The 19,948-nt window shown below is 36.9% G+C and overlaps 1 protein-coding gene across 1 annotated transcript in view; it reads left to right on the top strand.

The window, feature by feature from the left end:
* LOC127411738 (leucine-rich repeat-containing protein 1-like) overlaps positions 1-19,948 on the top strand; it is a 127,701-nt gene that overhangs the window by 56,964 nt on the left and 50,789 nt on the right. Inside the window, exons 5-10 of the mRNA XM_051647462.1 lie at positions 6,820-6,876; positions 6,975-7,038; positions 8,002-8,076; positions 9,912-10,056; positions 10,399-10,517; positions 12,711-12,794. Of these exons, the coding sequence (XP_051503422.1) occupies positions 6,820-6,876; positions 6,975-7,038; positions 8,002-8,076; positions 9,912-10,056; positions 10,399-10,517; positions 12,711-12,794 (544 nt within the window). The remainder of the gene's footprint in view (positions 1-6,819; positions 6,877-6,974; positions 7,039-8,001; positions 8,077-9,911; positions 10,057-10,398; positions 10,518-12,710; positions 12,795-19,948) is intronic.

Below are 19,948 nucleotides of genomic sequence, written 5' to 3'. Positions count from 1 at the left end.
AGGGCTTGATCTGTAATGACTTATGCTATTTCAAATGATCTCATAATCAGCATAAATATGAATAGTGTTGGAAACATTCTGTTTGATGTTGAGCTTCCACCTTTTTGTGGGGAAAAGACTTTATTTACTGTATCTGCACTCCCCGTGAGGTCTTTTTGCCCTGTGTTGCTTTTGTAGGTCACTTGTGATGTTATCAGTATGTTTATAGCTAATAGTTATCCCATGACTTAATGAATATTGCTGATAAGATCTAAAAGATTGGAATAACTAAAACCATGTGTCTCATTTTAGACAATTGACTTTACAATTTGTAATCTGTTTTGTAAGGACACAATTGTCGTTCTAGACATTTTTAGGCCTGTCTCTACTTTTTCTACTATTTACTTAGGTTGTGTTCACACTTGTAGTTTGCTTCTCTTGGTCCGGACCAAAAAAGAAAATGATAAATTTAGTCCTGGTTCGCTTAGCGTTCACACTGGCATTTTTAACACCGAACCTAAAGATACAAAACAAAAGGCTAAGGATAAGGTCACAACCTGACTGGACAGCTTTTATGATGAATATTTTGCGACGGAACTTTCCGAACATCCAAAACAATGCTGGCTGCTGGGCTAAATGTGCTCGTTGGATTTATGTGTATATATATGGTGGTATTTTTACCAGCTGAGAACAAACGAAAAGTTAATAAAATGTGTAAAGGTGTCAAAACAGCGGCAGGAATTCCTCCGTTGCACACACAAACGAAGATATGCTGCAAGGACGGGTGACGGCGGTTCTGACACCTGTATCGAAATATAATGGGCAACATAGCTTCTATGATGAGAACCACCAGGTATGCTTGAGGTCAGTATTAGGCAAATTACTTCCTGTTATTGGTCCGTTTAGACATCTTTGGTCCATGCTGCGTTCATATATCAATCGAACTGCACCAGAGTTCGTTTGGAAGCGGACCGAGATTCACTATTCAGAGGGTCTCGGTCCGCTTGTTTGGTGCGCACCAAGGTTCGGATGGCAGCATTCACACTTGTTCAAATGAACAGAGCAATCACACCAGAGTGCGTTTTAATCGAACCAAACCTGCCAAGTGTGAACACACCCTTAAAGGTGCTGTAAGTGATTTCTTTTTTTTTTTTATGGAATGGTTTGCAGAAAATGTTCCTTCTCCCTGAAAGATATCAATGAAATAAGTGTCTTGAGATATCTCACTGGTCTCTGTGACTGCACTAGGCTCCGTAAACAGCAAACAAAATTGTGACTGTGGCATAATTAAAAAAAAACAAAAAACGTCATAAATGTTTCTCTGCAACATAAATTTGTATCTCCGTGACATAAAAAATATGTCTGTAACAAAAATGCAACATTAATTTGTCTTTCTATTCCCATGCTGTATACAAATGCAGTTCAAAAACAGAAGATGGTTAAATTGCTTTGCTGTTGAAAAGGCAACAACTGTTATGTGCCACATGTTTTCTGTCATCTTTGGGCTTACCAATCTTCTGTACACTGATCGTCTGTATATCGATCTGCATTCCCACCATCGGGCCAATAGCCCCGCAGCGTTGCCCTAAAACCCACCCTTAATACGCCGCTCTAGTGCCAATGTCACACACCCCACCCATTTCACAAGTAAGAGGGAAACTAGTGATGGGAAGTCTGATTCATGTCTGTGAACCGGTTCTTTTGGACAGTTGGTTCCCATGAACTGGTTCAAAAACCGATTCAGCGATTCTTTTACATCATCATGTAATTATGTCTCTAGCACATAATTCTATCACCCCGGAGTGTTTTCACGCTCAAGCATTTAAATAAAGCCATTTGTGAACGCACATTGCTGATTATTACCTTTGATTCAATTAAGTTATAATAATAATGGTGTTTATTGTCATCAGTGTTTCATTCTGTGATCCTGCATGTCGAATACGATTGCTATTGATTACATCTTGGATAAGTTTCCTACATTAAAGTTTTGCACCTAAAGCACCCAATACAAACACTGCGCACAAACTTGGATTTGTTTTTATTTAATAAAACTAGTCATAAGAATATTTCCAGAACATTTTCATTGTCATTAAAGAAACTTGCATTTCGCCCCAGGCTCATTCATGTCCTCGGTACACTTATGCTCATAGGATCAGCAGCTCACTCATTAGATTATTCGGTAATCCTCAGAAAACTTCGACAGTTTGTGGACTGGCTCTTTCGGTACTTTTTGAGTTGGACAAGAGCTGACTTTCGATTCTGCCTGTAGGTTTAATTCCTTGACCTTGATTTGCAAATATTTGTAAATAATTAAAACTAAATGTAAATGTTTTAAGGAAACAGCGTATCCACAACAGGTGACAGGCAGCATGTATTTAAAAATTCCTCTGCTGATGTCCTTCCTTAAGTATTTCACTACACATTGTGTCATGTTTACTTGTCATGAAGACTGGAACTCACCTACACAAAATACTGCTGTAGCTGGATTCTAACTGCACATGTAAATATACTGTTAGTGCTTTGAGTATTTTAGTGCATCGTTGGGCCATTTTTGGCTGTATTTCTTAAGCTGCCAAATGATCCGTGGCACAGTCTATCTCCAGGACGACAAACTGTTTATCTAAAACATTCCTTCACGCATGTGTATGTGGTCAGTGTACTTGATATCACTTCTCAACAAAATCTCCATAGTAACTTGACCTCTCATGCTTTTAATCAAAGACCTGAAGCAAAATACCTGAAAAGAGGTTAAAAAGATGTTTGTTTAATTTAGCTCAGTAAGGCATCAAGAGGGGTGGGTAGAGGCACAATGACGCTTGTTTTTTGTTCACATGGTTATTTTATATCTATAAAAAAAAAAAATCCTAAGAGCATTATAAATTACATTTATCTTCAAATTTGTAGGGAAATTATGACAAAATAAAATTTTTAGGATGAACTATCCCTTTAATTGATGGCCATTTCAGTTGTATAGATTAAAAAGTGGTTAACGTTTATGAAAAACAAACAAAAACAATATAATATGTAGCCCATTTTACAGTAAAGATACAATTTCCCCTGAATGATGGCAAAGTTATTACTGCAGTATTCAAAGTCTTTAGAATCAGAATTAGCTTTATTGCCAAGTGATGGGAGAAACAAGTGCACACAAAACATTACAGTGAGACACAGAATATAAAACAAGATAAGAGTAAATACACATACAAATAATAGGGCATACACCAATCAGCCACAACATTAAAACCACCTGCCTAATATTGTATTGGTCCCCCTCGTGCCGCCAAAACAGCGCCAACCCGGATAATATTCTTCTCACCACAATTGTACAGAGTAGTTATCTGAGTTACTATGGACTTTGTCAGTTCAAACCAGTCTGGCCATTCTCCATTGACCTCTCTCATCAACAAGACATTTCCATCCACAGAACTGCCGCTCACTGGATGTTTTTTGTTTTTGGCACCATTCTATAAATTCTAGAGACTGTTGTGTGTGAAAATCCCAGGAGATCAGCAGTTACAGATATACTCAAACCAGCCAGTCTGGCACCAACAATCATCCATGTGATTATCTAATCAGCCAATCGTGTGGCAGCAGTGCAGTGCATAAAATCATGCAGATACGGGTCAGGAGCTTCAGTTAATGTTCACATCAATCATCAAAATGGGGAAAAAATGTGATCTCAGGGATTTCTCTAGAATTGACTCTGAATGGTGCCAAAAACAAAAAAACATCCAGTGAGTGGCAGTTCTGACCGCACAGAGAAATGCCAGTTTCGGAGTTTGTAGTTATTTACATGATCTGCTTCCATATTATCTGAACTTTAATAAAGCTATAACGCATTAAATATAACTGCATTTAAGATGTAACACTGAGGTGTTTCCTTTAAAGACGCTCGACACGCAGGGCCTAGGTAGCTCAGTGGTAAAAGACGCTGGCTACCACCCCTGGAGTTCGCTAGTTCGAATCCCAGGGCATGCTGAGTGACTCCAGCCAGGTCTCCTAAGCAGCAAAATTGGCCCGGTTGCTAGGGAGGGTAGAGTCACGTGGGGTAACCTCCTCGTGGTCGCTATAATGTGGTTCGTTCTCGGTGGGGCGCGTGGTGAGTTGAGCGTGGTTGCCGCGGTGGATGGCGTGAAGTCTCCACACGCGCTATGTCTCCGTGGCAACGCGCTCAACAAGCCACGTGATAAGATGCGCGGGTTGGTGGTCTCAGACGCGGTGGCAGCTGGGATTCGTCCTCCGCCACCCAGATTGAGGCGAATCACTACGCGACCACGAGGACTTAAAAGCACATTGGGAAATTGGGCATTCCAAATTGAGTGAAAAAAAAAAAAAATCTACATCACCTGAAGCTGTTTGGAAAGTTTGGAGTGCATCAGGACTGTGATCTGTGTAATTCTTCCTCTCCTCAGTCAGGCGTGAACTGCAGTGCTGCTCTCACGTGTCATCATTAGAGTTTAATGTGATCTCATGTTACATTAAATGAGATTAAACGACTATTCGACATGAAACATTTTTGTCTACATTTTTTTTTTTTTTTGACATTGTCGATAACATCGACTAATCGTTTCAGCCCTAATGTGAACATTAACTGACTCCTGCATGATTATATACATTACACTTCTGCCACATGATTGGCTGATTATTTAATCGCATGAATAAGTAGATGTACAGGTGTACCTAATAAAGTGGCCGGTGAGTGTACAACACCTTAGCTCTCACTAGGTAATGCATAGGCAACCAATCAGAACACCTTACCAACCATGGCAACGTCAAAGTCCCAGATCACCCTAGCAGCTGCATAGCGGCATTCTAAAAACCACCCAGAACACCCTAGCAACTGAATAGCAATGCCCTGCCAACCACCCACAACCCCCCCACCGCACCCACACCCCCCTCATGTCATTGTGCCATCTGTGCATGTCAGTTTAGCTGAATTGTGCTGAACGCTGCAGTGTCGCTAAGAGTGCACTGTAAGATTGTGATTGCTATCTCAGGATGTGCGTGTTAACTGTGCTTCCTCTATGTGCATGCGTGAGTCAGGGAGAGATGAAGCAGAGATCTCAAAGCATATTATTTTCTCGTAGAAAATGAAGTTAATAGCCGTGGGGCCGCATCTGTTGTTTTTGGTGAGAGACTAAATTAACTTTTGGGTTTTTAAAAGCTTGGTGGTTTTGTCTTAGAGTCCCTGTGTTATATTAGAATAAATAGCTTAAAGGGGTCTTTTGTAGCATTTTATTTTCCCCTTGATGTGCACTTCTAAAGTTAGTCAAGGTTTCTTGCACAAAACATTTGTTATTTACATGTAATGATTTAGAAGACATATTTATGCTAAGCAAATTACAAATAAAGAAAAGCAGACAACAATATTAGCATCGCAATACCAAATTTCAAGAGTAAACCACAATTGTACAAAAGCCAGCGCAGAAGTAAAATTGCAGAAAAGTAGCATTTTTTTTTAGGATATGCTTTTATTTAGTTTGTAAATAAGCAACCTCTCTCTGACTCTTAGGATTAAGTGGTCTGTTTTTGTCACTTTACCTTTAAGAATTCAATATGTCATTGACCTCTGATATGATCTCTAGGCTGATCTCTTCACATATTAAATGAATAGTGATTGGCTTGGCCAACTTGGCCATTAAGTGATTTTGTGTAAGACACATGAGTGTCTGAACTGAATCTTGGAGCAGTGGAAGAAGGTCGTCTGGTCCGATGAGTCCTGTTTTCTTTTACAACACGTGGACGGCCATGTACGTGTGGCCGTTTACTTGCACCAGGATGCACTATGGGAAGACGATAAGCCGGTGGAGGGAGGGTGACGCTCTGGGCAATGTTGTGCTGAGAAATCACGCATGTGGACGTCAATTTGGCATGTGCCACCTACCTAAACATTGTTGCAGACCAGGTACACCCCTTCATGGCAATGGTATTCCCTGATGGCAGTGGTCTCTTTCAGCAGGATAATGTGCCCTGCCACACTGCACACATTGTTCAGGAATGGTTTGAGGAACATGATGAAGAGTTCAAGGTGTTGCCCTGGCCTCCAAATTCCCCAGATCTCAATTACATTGAGCATCTGTGGGATGAGCTGGACCAAAAATTCAGATCCATGGCAGCTCCAACTCGCAACTTACAGATCTGCTTCTCACTCAAAACCCAGCAACATCAAATTTGTATTACCGCATCATACCTAACAGTGACTTCTTAATTCAGTGAAGATGGGAAACAACTGAGAAATGTACTTTTTACCTAGATATTTTTCCTTGCATCTGGATTAATCATGCATGTACTGTATATGTAGTAATTATATATAGCTGCCAAAAAGGTCTTCAGCATATCACGGAGGGCTGCATCCACAGCGTGCATTAAGGCAAAGAAATGTGATACAGCGGTTTCCTTCAGAATCAAAGCACTGTTATCATGTTCTACTAAAAAGAGTGAATCCACAATTTTGGGCAGCAGGAAGTGGTGTAATTCTGAAAATGTATTGTGATAAACCCTAAACAAAATAAACCGGTTATTAACTGGCAACCAGCATTTAAAAAAAAACTTTCACTCTGGAACACTTGAAAGGGACTTTTTGTTTACGTTCTGCAAAAAAAACAAAAAAACATTTGTGTTCTGTTTTTGCTCCTTGAACTGTTTTTAGTCCTTTTAATAAAAGTCAACCCCATGGACATTCATTTAAAATGCATGTAGTTGAAAAAACTCACATATACTCATCCGCTACTACATATGTATCATGGCAAGATTATGTACAGCTATGCAGATCACTCCAAATGTGTAACATTTCACATGTACTTGTTTTCTTACGATTGTGCAATGTGTTTGTCTTTCTAGCCTCTGTAACTTGGTATCACTGGAACTCCGAGAGAACTTACTGACATATTTACCAGAGTAAGTTTACACCTCACAATGCTCTCTGTGCGTGCATGTGTGTGTATGTATTAAAGACAGAGGTAAATGCAAGCTAATATTCATTCCAATCATTTCAGGTCTCTGTCTCAACTTCAGAAACTTGAAGAACTTGATGTAGGGAACAATGAACTGTATAATTTGGTAAGTACCTTCATTTTCGTAACATGCTCTAAAATGACTAATAATCGTTGGGTACATGAGACTTGAAAGAAATGTCATTGGTCCATCTCAAGAACCTTGTTTTAAATTTGGGTGAATCGCATGTAAACGTCCAGGTCATATTTCATCATAAGAATTTTTTTTCATTTTGACATTTATTTTCACGTCAATTAAGCAAATTTTCCTTCCAAATTCTCATTATCATAATGCCTTAGAACGTTTTTCTTTTGAGGTTTTTTCAATCGCTGTTATTTTCATTGGTAATTCTCATTGCATTCTCTTTACCATAAAATATGCTTTTACTTGTTTACATGTTACATTAAAAAATACAGTACATTAATTCAATATCATAGTGCTTTTACAAATCATCTCATTTGATTTTATAGTGAACTATTTTATATTCACTATTTTACGCAATCTATAAAATTTTATACAGCAAAATACAATTCAGTAATGTTTTACTGTATTAAAATAAAATTACTGTAATACACTGATTTTTTAATTTTATTTAAATCTACAACAAATACTACCATGATGTATAAATACTTTAATTCCCAAGTAACATATAATTTTCATTTGCATTACATTAATGGGAAAGGGGGTCGGAGTGCTTAATTGTCATGGTGTAAAAAATATTATTTGGATCCTAAACATGGGCTTTATGAAAAATATAATTTCTTCTATCTCTTGATTTTTGGGTGAAATATGTCTTGGATCTGGTTCTTGTCAAGTTTCGTGAGATTCACCCATTTATTGAAATATTGGCGTTTCCTTTCTTTCTTGTCAAGCTCTGTTTGACAGAAGCAAGCTTAAGGCAGGCTACATTGGAATGTCATTTCTCAAATGTTTAGCATTGGTCTGCAGCATTCTTGTGCACGTTGGTAACAGTCACCTACTACAAGCTGGTTGCTCCATCTAAACTGTGTCAAACTTGTTTTCCTGCAGCCGGAGACAATAGGCTGTCTCATCAGTCTAAAAGACCTGTGGCTGGATGGAAACCAGCTGTCTGACATACCACCGGTAAAGTATTCCTCAAACATGCCTGCCAACATCATTCTCTACAGTACCTCGTGTACACTAGACTCACACAGTGAAGGATGTCACATTTCTCGCTTGTTTTATTCATTGATGTTTGTGTGAGCGTCCTAGTCAAATAACTGTCATATGTAAACAGCTAACATAAGGGTTGGGTTTCATAAAAAAAAAAAAAAATCTTGCATTTTTTAGCCTTTTGAAGATATTCAAGATATATCTCAATATTTATGTATTTGCTCTGAAATGTATCCTCTGAAACGAACGAATAAAATATCTGAAGAAACATATTTCAGCCAAACCAAAGGCATTGTACTTGGCCGAGAAGATACAAAATGTTTAAAGCAAGAATTAAAATACAGTGAAAGTAATTAAGGCACACTGTTTTTCACTATAATGATAGAATTTCGTTTTATATGCGCCAATATAACAATTCATAGTTCTAAACAGCAATATTTATCTACATATAGAGATGCACAAGCATAATTTACTATATTATGAATCTGTGTTCTTTTGTCTGTGGTTCACAACAAAGCTCAATCTAGAACTTAGCTAAATTAAAGTCAAATTAAGACATTAAAACATTTTTATGTATGATAGAAAGGGATGCACGATAGATCTGCGGCCAATATATTATTGGCTGATAACCGGGAAAATCAATTCAGTATTATTATTGCGCCGATGATGGAATTACTGCTGATATTTTCGCTGATAATTTGTTGTGGTTTATTTGCTGAAAACCTCTGACTGCCTGTGGCTTTTTTCCTTCAGGCAGGGAGTTGGGCAGCATCAAGAGACAGTGCGTTTGCGCATACACAGCGTGTCTGACAGTGAGAGCCAGGCTAGTGTTGCAAGATTTATGTCACTCTGTGAGGATTATTTCAACATCTCTGCACCTTGTTACTTTGTTTTGGATCGGGATCATCTGCTGTAAGTAACGACATGCCAGTTTTCATAATCTGTTTATGTTTCATGAAGCAATAAACGAAAACGCAACAAAGACATTATTGTATGTTACTTTGGGTCAGTAATTTTTGCATATTATTCCATGAAACATAAACAGAATGTAGAAAATAGCACACCATTACTTACAGCAAAGCATCGTGTTTAAAAAAAAACAAAAAACAAAAACACAACGTAACGCGGTGCATCTTGAAATTATCCTCAAAGAGCGTTTGTGAGTGAAACTAATGTTCATTTTGTATTTTACAAGTTCAGACTTTTCTGACCTTAAAACTCATAACTATTTGATCTGTATGATGTTTTTACCTATTCCCATTAATAAATTAATTTGGTTATTTCATAAACCAAAAATAAAAAATAGCACAGATGGGCGAAAGAACGTGTCCATGACGTGTTTGTGCTCAAAACAACAAGAGGCATAACACCTGAATGAAACCGAATTGCTTCTCCTCTTCAGAGTTGTAACTTGACGCACATCAGAATAATTGTGATATTTATGGTGTTGCTTAAATTTATATCGTCGGCAAAGTCATTGTGAATATACAGTGTATATTTTAAATTTTGCCCAGCCCTAGTTGACTTCTTACATTAACATATATGTTGAAAATATAGATTGTAACAGCAACTGTCAACTGTTGCCTCTTTATCGGAGTTCTATTTCATTTATTTATTTTTTGTTTTGTATTGTGACACAGACATATATAATGATGCTTTTCAAGTCAAGCACTACTTAACTTTGACAATATCCTAGAGGCTTTCAACAATGTTGTGGGTGTGTTTTTGTATGGTTGTGTCTTTGTACGCGCTTGTTTGCATGCACGTGTGCATATTTACGTGTATGTGTACTCTCTGTTCCTCAGGAACTGGGCGGTATGAGAAGCCTTACATGTCTAGATGTATCCGAGAATAAGTTAGAGCACCTCCCAGAGGAGATGGGTAACCTGCTGTCCCTCACAGACCTCCTGGTGTCCCAGAACCTCATTGACATGCTGCCGGAGAGCATAGGTCAGTGGTTATGCACTGCAGGGCCAGTGATCTTGTTTAGATACACATTTAGTTAAAACCCATGTCCAATCACGTTAATGATTTTACTGATGGAGTTATGAATGTTTTATCAAAATGTGTATCTGACATGACATTTCAATCCCCTTGTATCATAAATATATATGCTATTTCATGACTTCATATAAATTGATAGAATGTGGAATTTGTACATTCTTAAAAAAGTAAATGAATAAAATGATACAAAACAATGACAAATGATGTGTGAAGACACCCCCATCCAGGTTGCTTAATATCCTTTTCAGTCATCACAGTTATCTTACTATAGTATCTGTTCTCCCTTAGGAAAATTAAGACGGCTTTCGATATTGAAAGCGGATCAGAACCGATTAGTGCAGCTGCCGGAGAGCATCGGCAACTGTGAAAGCCTCTCTGAACTGGTGCTAACTGAAAACCAGCTGGTTGTAAGTTATCATCACAAGTGAAACACCTCACTTGAGTGTACAAACTGTGTGCATTAGTTTCCCTCGGGACTGTGTATCGAGCCAGTCAGTGTGAGCGGAAAAAAACATGCACAAAAAATTGCAGGTTAAAATGATAGAATCACGGGTTGCAGTTTTTTGGATACTTTAAAAATGGACCTCGTTCACCAAAAGGTTTGATGGTAGACACTATATTATTATAATAATACAACATCTTTTTCATACATAATGATTCCGGGGTTTAATATTTGGCAACCGCATGGGTATTTTATTGTCTTAACAATCAGTGTGCTGCCAGCTGTACTCCAGAATCAACACAGCTGTTAAAATTTGTATACAAGTATTACATTCGAGTGCATAATACATTGTTTCCCGCGATAGTAATTGCTGTTTAAATACGTTAATGCTGCTGCAGATGCGGCTGTTGTTCCGATCTTTGCAATGAAAAGACAAACGGCTCTTGGTAAGCATTAGGTGAGTTACGTCCACATTGAAAACTTGCATTGCATGAAGGTCTGTTGAGAAACAGATAACAATAATATGAATTGGTCAAATAAGGGAGAAAATACGGAGAGGAAAAAGAACTTGAAGTAGGTCAGAGGTGTTCCAAACGACAACAGAAAAACCTTATGTAAAAAGCTACTGTAAACTTTGACATGGGCGGATAGTTCAGCATGACACGTATTGTAATGTATAGGCATGTACATTTTTATATCTCACTTAAAAAAAAAAAAAAATCACATACAAAGTGATTCACAAAAAAATATAAAACTGACAATTAAAAACATAGGGAGATTAAAAGAATTATAATCACTCAAATTATGTAATACAAATAATAAATAGGCCTAAATATGGAAGCAAGAAAGCCTACTGTAGTTAATATATATGCTACATTGTTGTCACATGACCTCACTATATTGTATGTTTAATTTCTGCAAGTGGCTTCCAGTTCTCATCTCGAAAATATTTATGGTTTATTTCTTATTCAGTTTTGTGTCAAAATGTATTAATCTTTGTCAGTCCAACCCAAAATGGGTTTAAAAGATAATTAAAATGGTAACAGTAGTTCAAAACGAAATAAATGCCTTTCTGAACATTCACAAACATCCCTGCCCTGTAGCTAGAATGTCACGGCTAGGAGGATCTAGCTATTCAGATTTTTAGATTTAATTTAGATGTTAAATGTAGGGGTGTAGTAGTTCAGATAAGATAATAATGACATTATCACAAACTTGATTTTCCAGTTGTGCCTTGCCTTTATAAATATGTGTTTTAAAAATATTTTGATGTATTGGAATACATTACTACATAAATACATTTAATAGATTATTTCGTATTCAGCCCAGAATACTTTAAAGGGGTTATGGAATGCTATTTTATTATCTTCCCTGAGGTCTACTGATAATGTTATTAAAGTTTGTTTGCACCAAAACAGTCATAATTTAGTAATATACGATCATTTTCCACCCTTTCTCTGGCCCTCTGTCTGAAACATTCGGTTTTGGCTTAAGCACCTCATTAAAACTTTAATATAAACGCCCGCTGTTCTGATTGGCTAACATCGTGCAGCCCCTCGAAATCAGCCATATTTGAAACTCAATCGAAAGAGAATGAACAAGCACCAAAACATTAGAAAACTAAATTTCAAGATTTATACATAACGCACATCCAACACATTGCATCCGAATATATTAAACTGTTCATCTCAAGCACCTCTGTTAACACTCAGCACCATAAACTAAGAACTGAGCACCATGGGGCGGAGCCAAAGGTCGATGATTTTAAGTAGGCGTTATTGTTTTTCACTGTAGAGGTTGTCATGAATCAATACACACCTAGTGGTTTCAATAAATGCTTTTATTGCATTGGGGATTAAGTTTTGAGTTTTGAAATGTACAGTATATTTTTGTAGTAAAAAGACCTCTTATATGTCAAAATATCAAGGAAAATTTGATTCCTCATGACATGACCCCTTTAAGTATTCTGTCCAACCCTGGTAATAAGCCTTTTATATCACGTTCTGAAAACACCTTCACCAGTTAATTAGGCTTGGCATGGATTTTTATTATTGGTATTAAATCATGTAAAGAAAAATCATGGTTTTTGACATGCTTTTCCTTTATGTTAGAAGTTATGTATTGATGTTGGATTGTCTGTTTTTTTTTGTTTTCTCAGAATTTGCCTAGAAGTATTGGAAAACTAAAGAAACTGTCCAACTTCAACTGTGATAGGAATCGCCTAACGTCTTTACCGAAAGAGGTATGTGATGCTGGTCAATATCTAGGGATGCACAAACCTGGATCGGTATCGGCTCCGATACTAAAGATTTTAGACAGATCGGGTATCGGTCCGACGAGCCCAATCCAAATCCTATACTGTGTGTTAGTCATGTTCGTTACTGTCAAGCTCCAAAAATGACATAAAAGAACCATTAAAACACAATTAAAGTAGTTCATATGACTCGTGTATTTTATTCAAAGCCACTTGAAGACGTGCGATAGCTCTGTGAATCACAAAAGGCTGTGTTTAATAAGTAAATATATAAAATGTATACACAGCTCCAGCACTCTGAATGGCGCTGCTCTGTTTACACACACACCCGCGGCTATTTTTAGCCTTCACAGCTATGTGCAATATTTGAGCGCTACTCATGAACAACATCTCAGATGTAGATGCTCAATAGTTCGGTTCACTTATAATATGTATTTAGAACGGCACCAGAGGTGCATTTTACCAGAATTTGAATAAGAAGAGAATTAAACTACTGTGAACTTGCCTACAAACAGACACATACAGGACTTCCTGGAGAGTTCAGAATGTCAAAATAAAAGCGTGAGGGTTTAAAAGTTAAAGGTGCACGAATTAGATAAATTACTATATATTACTATTATTATTATTATTATTATTATTATCATTTGTTTACAATTTATAAAAATATTTAAGTTGAATGGGTTCCAAAAAATAACTGTGTGAATGAAAAATGAGCTGATATCTTACAACTAAATTGAACAAAAAAGAGATCTGAATCCTTTAAAGTCCTTTTTTTTTTTAAAAAAGAGGCAAAAATAAAACACTGGTTTCTTTTCTACTGAACACTTAAACTGGTGTTAAGTGTTTCTTATTAATCTATACATTTCTATTGAAATAATGTGTAGTTAGAGGTTTGTGTTTCTTTACATATTAAAGAGCACACCCAATTAGTTCCACACAATAATGTAAAGATATTCTAAACTGATTATGCAAAAAAACAACAACACTGGTGTCGGATTGGTATCGGCCGATACTGAGATTTCCGATATCGGAATCGGATCGGAAAAGAAAAAGTGGTATCGGTGCATCCCTATTAATATCCATTGTGTTAAGCCATATTGCTGTCTATAAGGCATGTCAGAATTATCGTATTTACGAGAGCGCACATTTACACCACCACAATCTCATAATTACCATAGGGAATCTTGGGATTTGCTTTAAACTCTGACTTTCTGAGTTGGAGCAAATTAGTATTGTTAATATTGAAATTAATTGTTAATTTGTCACTACTTTGGTTTCCATCCACATATTTTTAGGCAAATTTTGAGAAGTGACGATTTTGTTATCTTAAACACTTGGAATGGAAACACTGCTTTATTTGCAAATTGTTTTTGTGAGATTCCAATTTTTCACATGCATTACATGTGTAACTTGGATGGAAACATGACTAGTTTGGACTTTGCAATTATTTTGTGTGCATTTTTGTGTACTGTTGAAGAAGAATAATTATAAAGCTATAGAAAATACTACTCATTTAGTCGGTTAATGATGCATCAAACTTGTGCACCAAAAATATATAATTTCCCATTCTTCTTTGTGGCCGCATTGCTAATGATAAAATACACAGATAAAGCATCAGTTACACATCAGGTGGGCCTCTTTGTTACATTAGTGCAAAAAAGCTTCCTCCATCAGTAAGTGAAAGAGAAAGAAATATGTAATTGCCCAATGCGTTTTAAAAAAAAAAAAAAAAAAAATTATTCGATCACATTATAATTGCGATTTCTGAAATCAAAAGTGGAAACTTCACAGGAAGTCTTGAAAGCAGCATATAACAATCTATCTTTGAGAAGTCTATATTATGCAGATTTCAAGTGTATTTGTTGCTTCTTTGTGCCTTTGCTGATGATACTGTTTGTGTTTCCTGTACATATGCAGTACATGCAGTCACCTGCGGCCACTTCTCATTAGTTGTTGATACAGTTTGAACTAGTATTTCCTGCTGTAGCTTGTTTACCCTCTACAGATCTCATTTAGGTGTAACTTTAGACTTCACCTGGAATGTGTCTGTGTTCACAAAGTTAGCCAACCATATCAAGCTTGAAGTACTTTGACTAGTAACAGTTTTATTTGCAATATGCATTTTGGTAATTACTTAGAAAATATAATATTATTATGTGAGTTAGTGGAAATGAGATCGTTATTTCCATTAACTGAAGGTTGAATCCTTTAGTTATTTCTAAACTGAAATGTGAAATAACTCCCACAGTTTAAAGTCAGTGGTCTTTCTTTTAATGACTACCCTCAATGAAGGACTTTAAGTTTTGTTTATGGTTAGAGCTAGTCCTTGTAGTTAATACGTTTCTCTTAGGGGTCAAATATTTAGTTGCACATGAAAGGCAAGAAACTTTTCCAGAGTCTCTTAGAAGGGTAAAATATTATTACAATACAGCTGTGGTATATAGCAAGGTTCTTCTTTGTAATATCAGATACAGTAATTAACATATGTGTAGACACTCTTAAAAAGGGAGAATTAAATTGGGAAAAACCTGTTTGAAATGTATTCTGGTTGTCTGCTGTCTGAGCTGCATGTGTTGCTGTAAAATTCCACTAGTTAATGATCTACTGTTGTTTTGTAGTGGTTTATCATTAAAAGACATTCCTACTTTCTATTGGCTTATTCAAAACATATTCACATGCCCATGAATATGTCGTACTCCAGTGTGTTGTCACAAATGTACTGTATGCAATTGGGGTGTAAATCACCAGTTTCTTCATGATATGGTCTTATATCGATTCTCTTAGCCAGCGATCCGATGTTTGCCGATTCCTCAAAGTCTGCCATAATACGATTTCGATTCGATTCAAATCAGGGGCCTGCAATCGATATTACGATATTATGTGCCTATTTTAAACAATAAATTATATTTATTATCTCACAAATGCAACCAAATTATAATTTGAATATTTTATTTGAGCTCTATGAAATGTGCAATTCCAGGATCCAGATTGGGACTTCCACAACAAAATAAGGTACTTCACTTATTGAAAAAAATGTTACAGAAAAAAAATAGTCACATACATATGATCAGCAGTTGTTTCATGACAGCTCATTGTCTTGTGGAATGAGGTAAACACTACAGTGACAGTTTGTCATCACTACAACTATCAAGCAAGTCTTTCAATCCAAAATACTTGCATACTCATGACAGGTGATTATGTGCTATCCGTGTTTTTTACTTGGCTACATCTTCCACAGTTGTATTGAAAAATTCTGTTACAGATTACTGTGATAAATGTTAGTAAGTTTGTGTAGATGTGAAAAGTCTTGTAATTTGGCAGGTGTTTTCTCTTTCCCTCGCCAGCGCTGTTCAGAATATAGCGGCTGTTTAGCCGTTTGAATTGGTTGAATTGCTCCATAGCGCTTTAAAATAGCAAATTCTTATGTAGAATTCAAATGTGTTGCATGCTCCACGATATCAAGGGAAGCCAGATTTAATCACGCATGTGATTGGCTCTGAGCTATCCTGTAACCGGAGCTACGACCTTTTCTATGATGGAAATGCGCAGAACAGTTCGAGAATTCTCACCGGCCCAGGAACCCGCACCTGAACCACGTCAGTGGAAAAGGGCTATATGCCAACTCGTCAGGTCAATTGCAAGGCGGGATAATGCCACCATTAATTTTCTGCAAATTATTATTATAATGTTTTTTAAGATGAAGTGTGTTTAGTGAATTCAGTTTTTCGGTTAAAATTCTTTCTACTAATCCAGCTTAATATGCAGAGACAACTATAAAAAAGTAATTTGTAGGTTAATTTTCTCAAACTGTAAACAGTGCCTGTGGCATTTTATTGCATTGGTGATTATGTTTTGAGTTTTTAAATGTACAGTATATTTTTGTAGTAAAGTGGATCTGTTTGTTTTAAGCTACCTGTCCAGCCCAACACATCAACTTTAATTCAACTAATGCTGTGAGTTAGGGGCATTTTCTTTGATCAACGGCTGACGAGGGACGTGTTCTGAAGGCAGTTTCAAAATTATGTTTTTTTTGCTATTTCGTTCTGTGGTGTCAGCTTTAAGTAGGGCTATCATATTAAATTATTATATTTCACAAGGTATTTTCATTTTGATTTTCAGGAAGGTGGCAAGATTAATGAATACCCATGAAGCAGCAGTTTCCATGAATTGAAAAAGACTGGCATTCTAGCATTTTTTTTCCTATTCATTGCATTATTTGATCTCCATTCTAAAATCAAATTGTACATTTTTTTATAATTAAATTTGTAATATTAATAATAGTAGCAACTCTCACTTTCTTAACTCTTGAAAAAATAGGGCCCTATGATTTACGCGATGTGGAAAACATGGAGGGAATCGCGGAATCCAGTCAAAGAAATGGAATTAACTATTAAACGCGGAATGTTACGGAATTCTACATATTTGGGATAAAATTAATGTATAAATGCACAATTGTCTGTTAATTTAGAATCTACTGTTAAAAACCATGAAATGCTTTTACACATGGCAAAAATATTATATATAATATATCAAATATATAATATAAAATTGTTATACATAAGATTTTTTTAAGCTTAATTAAAAACTTGTGCCTGTGTGGATACTGTAGCTGTTACTATGGTTACGGACGTTGGCAGCATGGAGCTTGGTCTGGTGTCGCGGACTGAACATGAATTTTAAATTCACTTGAAACAGGGGGTACCACACACAAACTCCAAAATATAACAGAGGAATTTGATCTACCAGACTAATATCTACAAAAAAAAAGCAGCTGTCTGGCAGCATTTAAATGACTGACTGAAGACGACGGATGTAAAACATGAAGACAGAAGTCATAGAAAAATACACATCCTACAAATGGGACAGGATGCTCCACTAGTCGTCCAACAACAAACTAGTAAGTTTAATATTTTTAGCTGTGGTGATTTTAAAGTGATGAATTAAAAGATGCAACTTTTTGTAATGTTTAAGCAAGTAAACTTTGAAAAGTTGCGCCTTAAGTCATCCTCATTTTTTAAAGAATTTGCTGCTATACAAATTCACCACATTCAACAATACATGTACATTTTAGTCATTATCTAATTTTAAATCGCCTGCTGTGAGCAATGTTTATCAGTGTCCAAAGGTTTATTTGTAAGCTGTTGTGGACAGTGTTTGTGGAGTCTGTTGCCGATTCTTTATAGTGGGGTGTCTGACAGACAACAGATTGCTTTAATAAACTGTTGCAGAAGAAAAAAACACAGTAATGTTACATTCACACACTTTAAGCACATCTCTGAGCTTGGGATGCACATACAGTGGTGTGAAAAAGTGTTTGCCCCCTTCCTGATTTCTTATTTTTTTGCATGTTTGTCACACTTAAATGTTTCAGATCATCAAACAAGTTTAAATATTAGTCAAAGATAACACAAGTAAACACAAAATGCAGTTTTTAAATGAAGGTTGTTATTATTAAGGGAAAACAAAATCCAAACCTACATGGCCCTGTGTGAAAAAGTGTTTGCCCCACCTGTTAAAACATAACTGTGGTTTATCACACCTGAGTTCAATTTCTCTAGCCATACCCAGGCCTGATTACTGCCACACCTGTTCTCAATCAAGAAATCACTTAAATAGGACCTGCCTGACAAAGTGAAGTAGACCAAAAGATCTTCAAAAGCTAGACATCATGCCGAGATCCAAAGAAATTCAGGAACAAATGAGAAAGAAAGTAATTGAGATCTATCAGTCTGGAAAAGGTTATAAAGCCATTTCTAAAGCTTTGGGACTCCAGAGAACCACAGTGAGAGCCATTATCCACAAATGGCGAAAACATGGAACAGTGGTGAACCTTCCCAGGAGTGGCCGGCCAACCAAAATTACCCCAAGAGCGCAGCGACGACTCATCCAAGAGGTCACAAAAGACCCCACAACAACATCCAAAGAACTGCAGGCCTCACTTGCCTCAGTTAAGGTCAGTATTCAAGACTCCACCATAAGAAAGAGACTGGGCAAAAATGGCCTGCATGGCAGAGTTCCAAGACGAAAACCACTGCTGAGCAAAAAGAACATTAAGGCTCGTCTCAGTTTTGCCAGAAAACATCTTGATGATCCCCAAGACTTTTGGGAAAATACTCTGTGGACTGACGAGACAAAAGTTGAACTTTTTGGAAGGTGTGTGTCCCATTACATCTGGCGTAAAAGTAACACCGCATTTCAGAAAAAGAACATCATACCAACAGTAAAATATGGTGGTGGTAGTGTGATGGTCTGGGGCTGTTTTGCTGCTTCAGGACCTGGAAGACTTGCTGTGATAAATGGAACCATGAATTCTGCTGTCTACCAAAAAATCCTGAAGGAGAATGTCCGGCCATCTGTTCGTGACCTCAAGCTGAAGCGAACTTGGGTTCTGCAGCAGGACAATGATCAAAAACACACCAACAAGTCCACCTCTGAATGGCTGAAAAAAAACTAAATGAAGACTTTGGAGTGGCCTAGTCAAAGTCCTGACCTGAATCCTATTGAGATGCTGTGGCATGACCTTAAAAAGGCAGTTCATGCTCGAAAACCCTCCAATTACAACAATTCTGCAAAGATGAGTGGGCCAAAATTCCTCCACAGCGCTGTAAAAGACTCATTCCAAGTTATCGCAAACGCTTGATTGCAGTTGTTGCTGCTAAGGGTGGCCCAACCAGTTATTAGGTTTAGGGGGCAATCACTTTTTCACACAGGGCCATGTAGGTTTGGATTTTATTTTCCCTTCAACAACCTTCATTTAAAAACTGCATTTTGTGTTTACTTGTGTTATCTTTGACTAATATTTAAACTTGTTTGATGATCTGAAACACTTAAGTGTGACAAACATGCAAAAAAATAAGAAATCAGGAAGGGGGCAAACACTTTTTCACACCACTGTAAGTAGTGCCGTGCCCTAGATTGGAGCACCTCTAATTATATACCTTCTATTTATTTTTTGTGTATTTATCAGTTTTGTTATTGTAGGGCTGCCCGTCCACATATCCCCCAGAAATATGTCCACTAATACGTTCAATTGTGAGATGATATGCATTTTTTGCATCAGTGCTGTTGTATAGTAAGAAAAATCGCAAATAATCGTAAAACCGGTTAACCGCAAGTTTTTCTCAGACGGTAATCTAACCATC

Source organism: Myxocyprinus asiaticus, chromosome 21 (genome assembly GCF_019703515.2).
Source record: "Myxocyprinus asiaticus isolate MX2 ecotype Aquarium Trade chromosome 21, UBuf_Myxa_2, whole genome shotgun sequence".
NCBI classification, from domain to species: domain Eukaryota; kingdom Metazoa; phylum Chordata; class Actinopteri; order Cypriniformes; family Catostomidae; genus Myxocyprinus; species Myxocyprinus asiaticus.
Note: the sequence above shows the minus strand (reverse complement) of the source record. Positions and strands in the feature narration are given on the sequence as shown.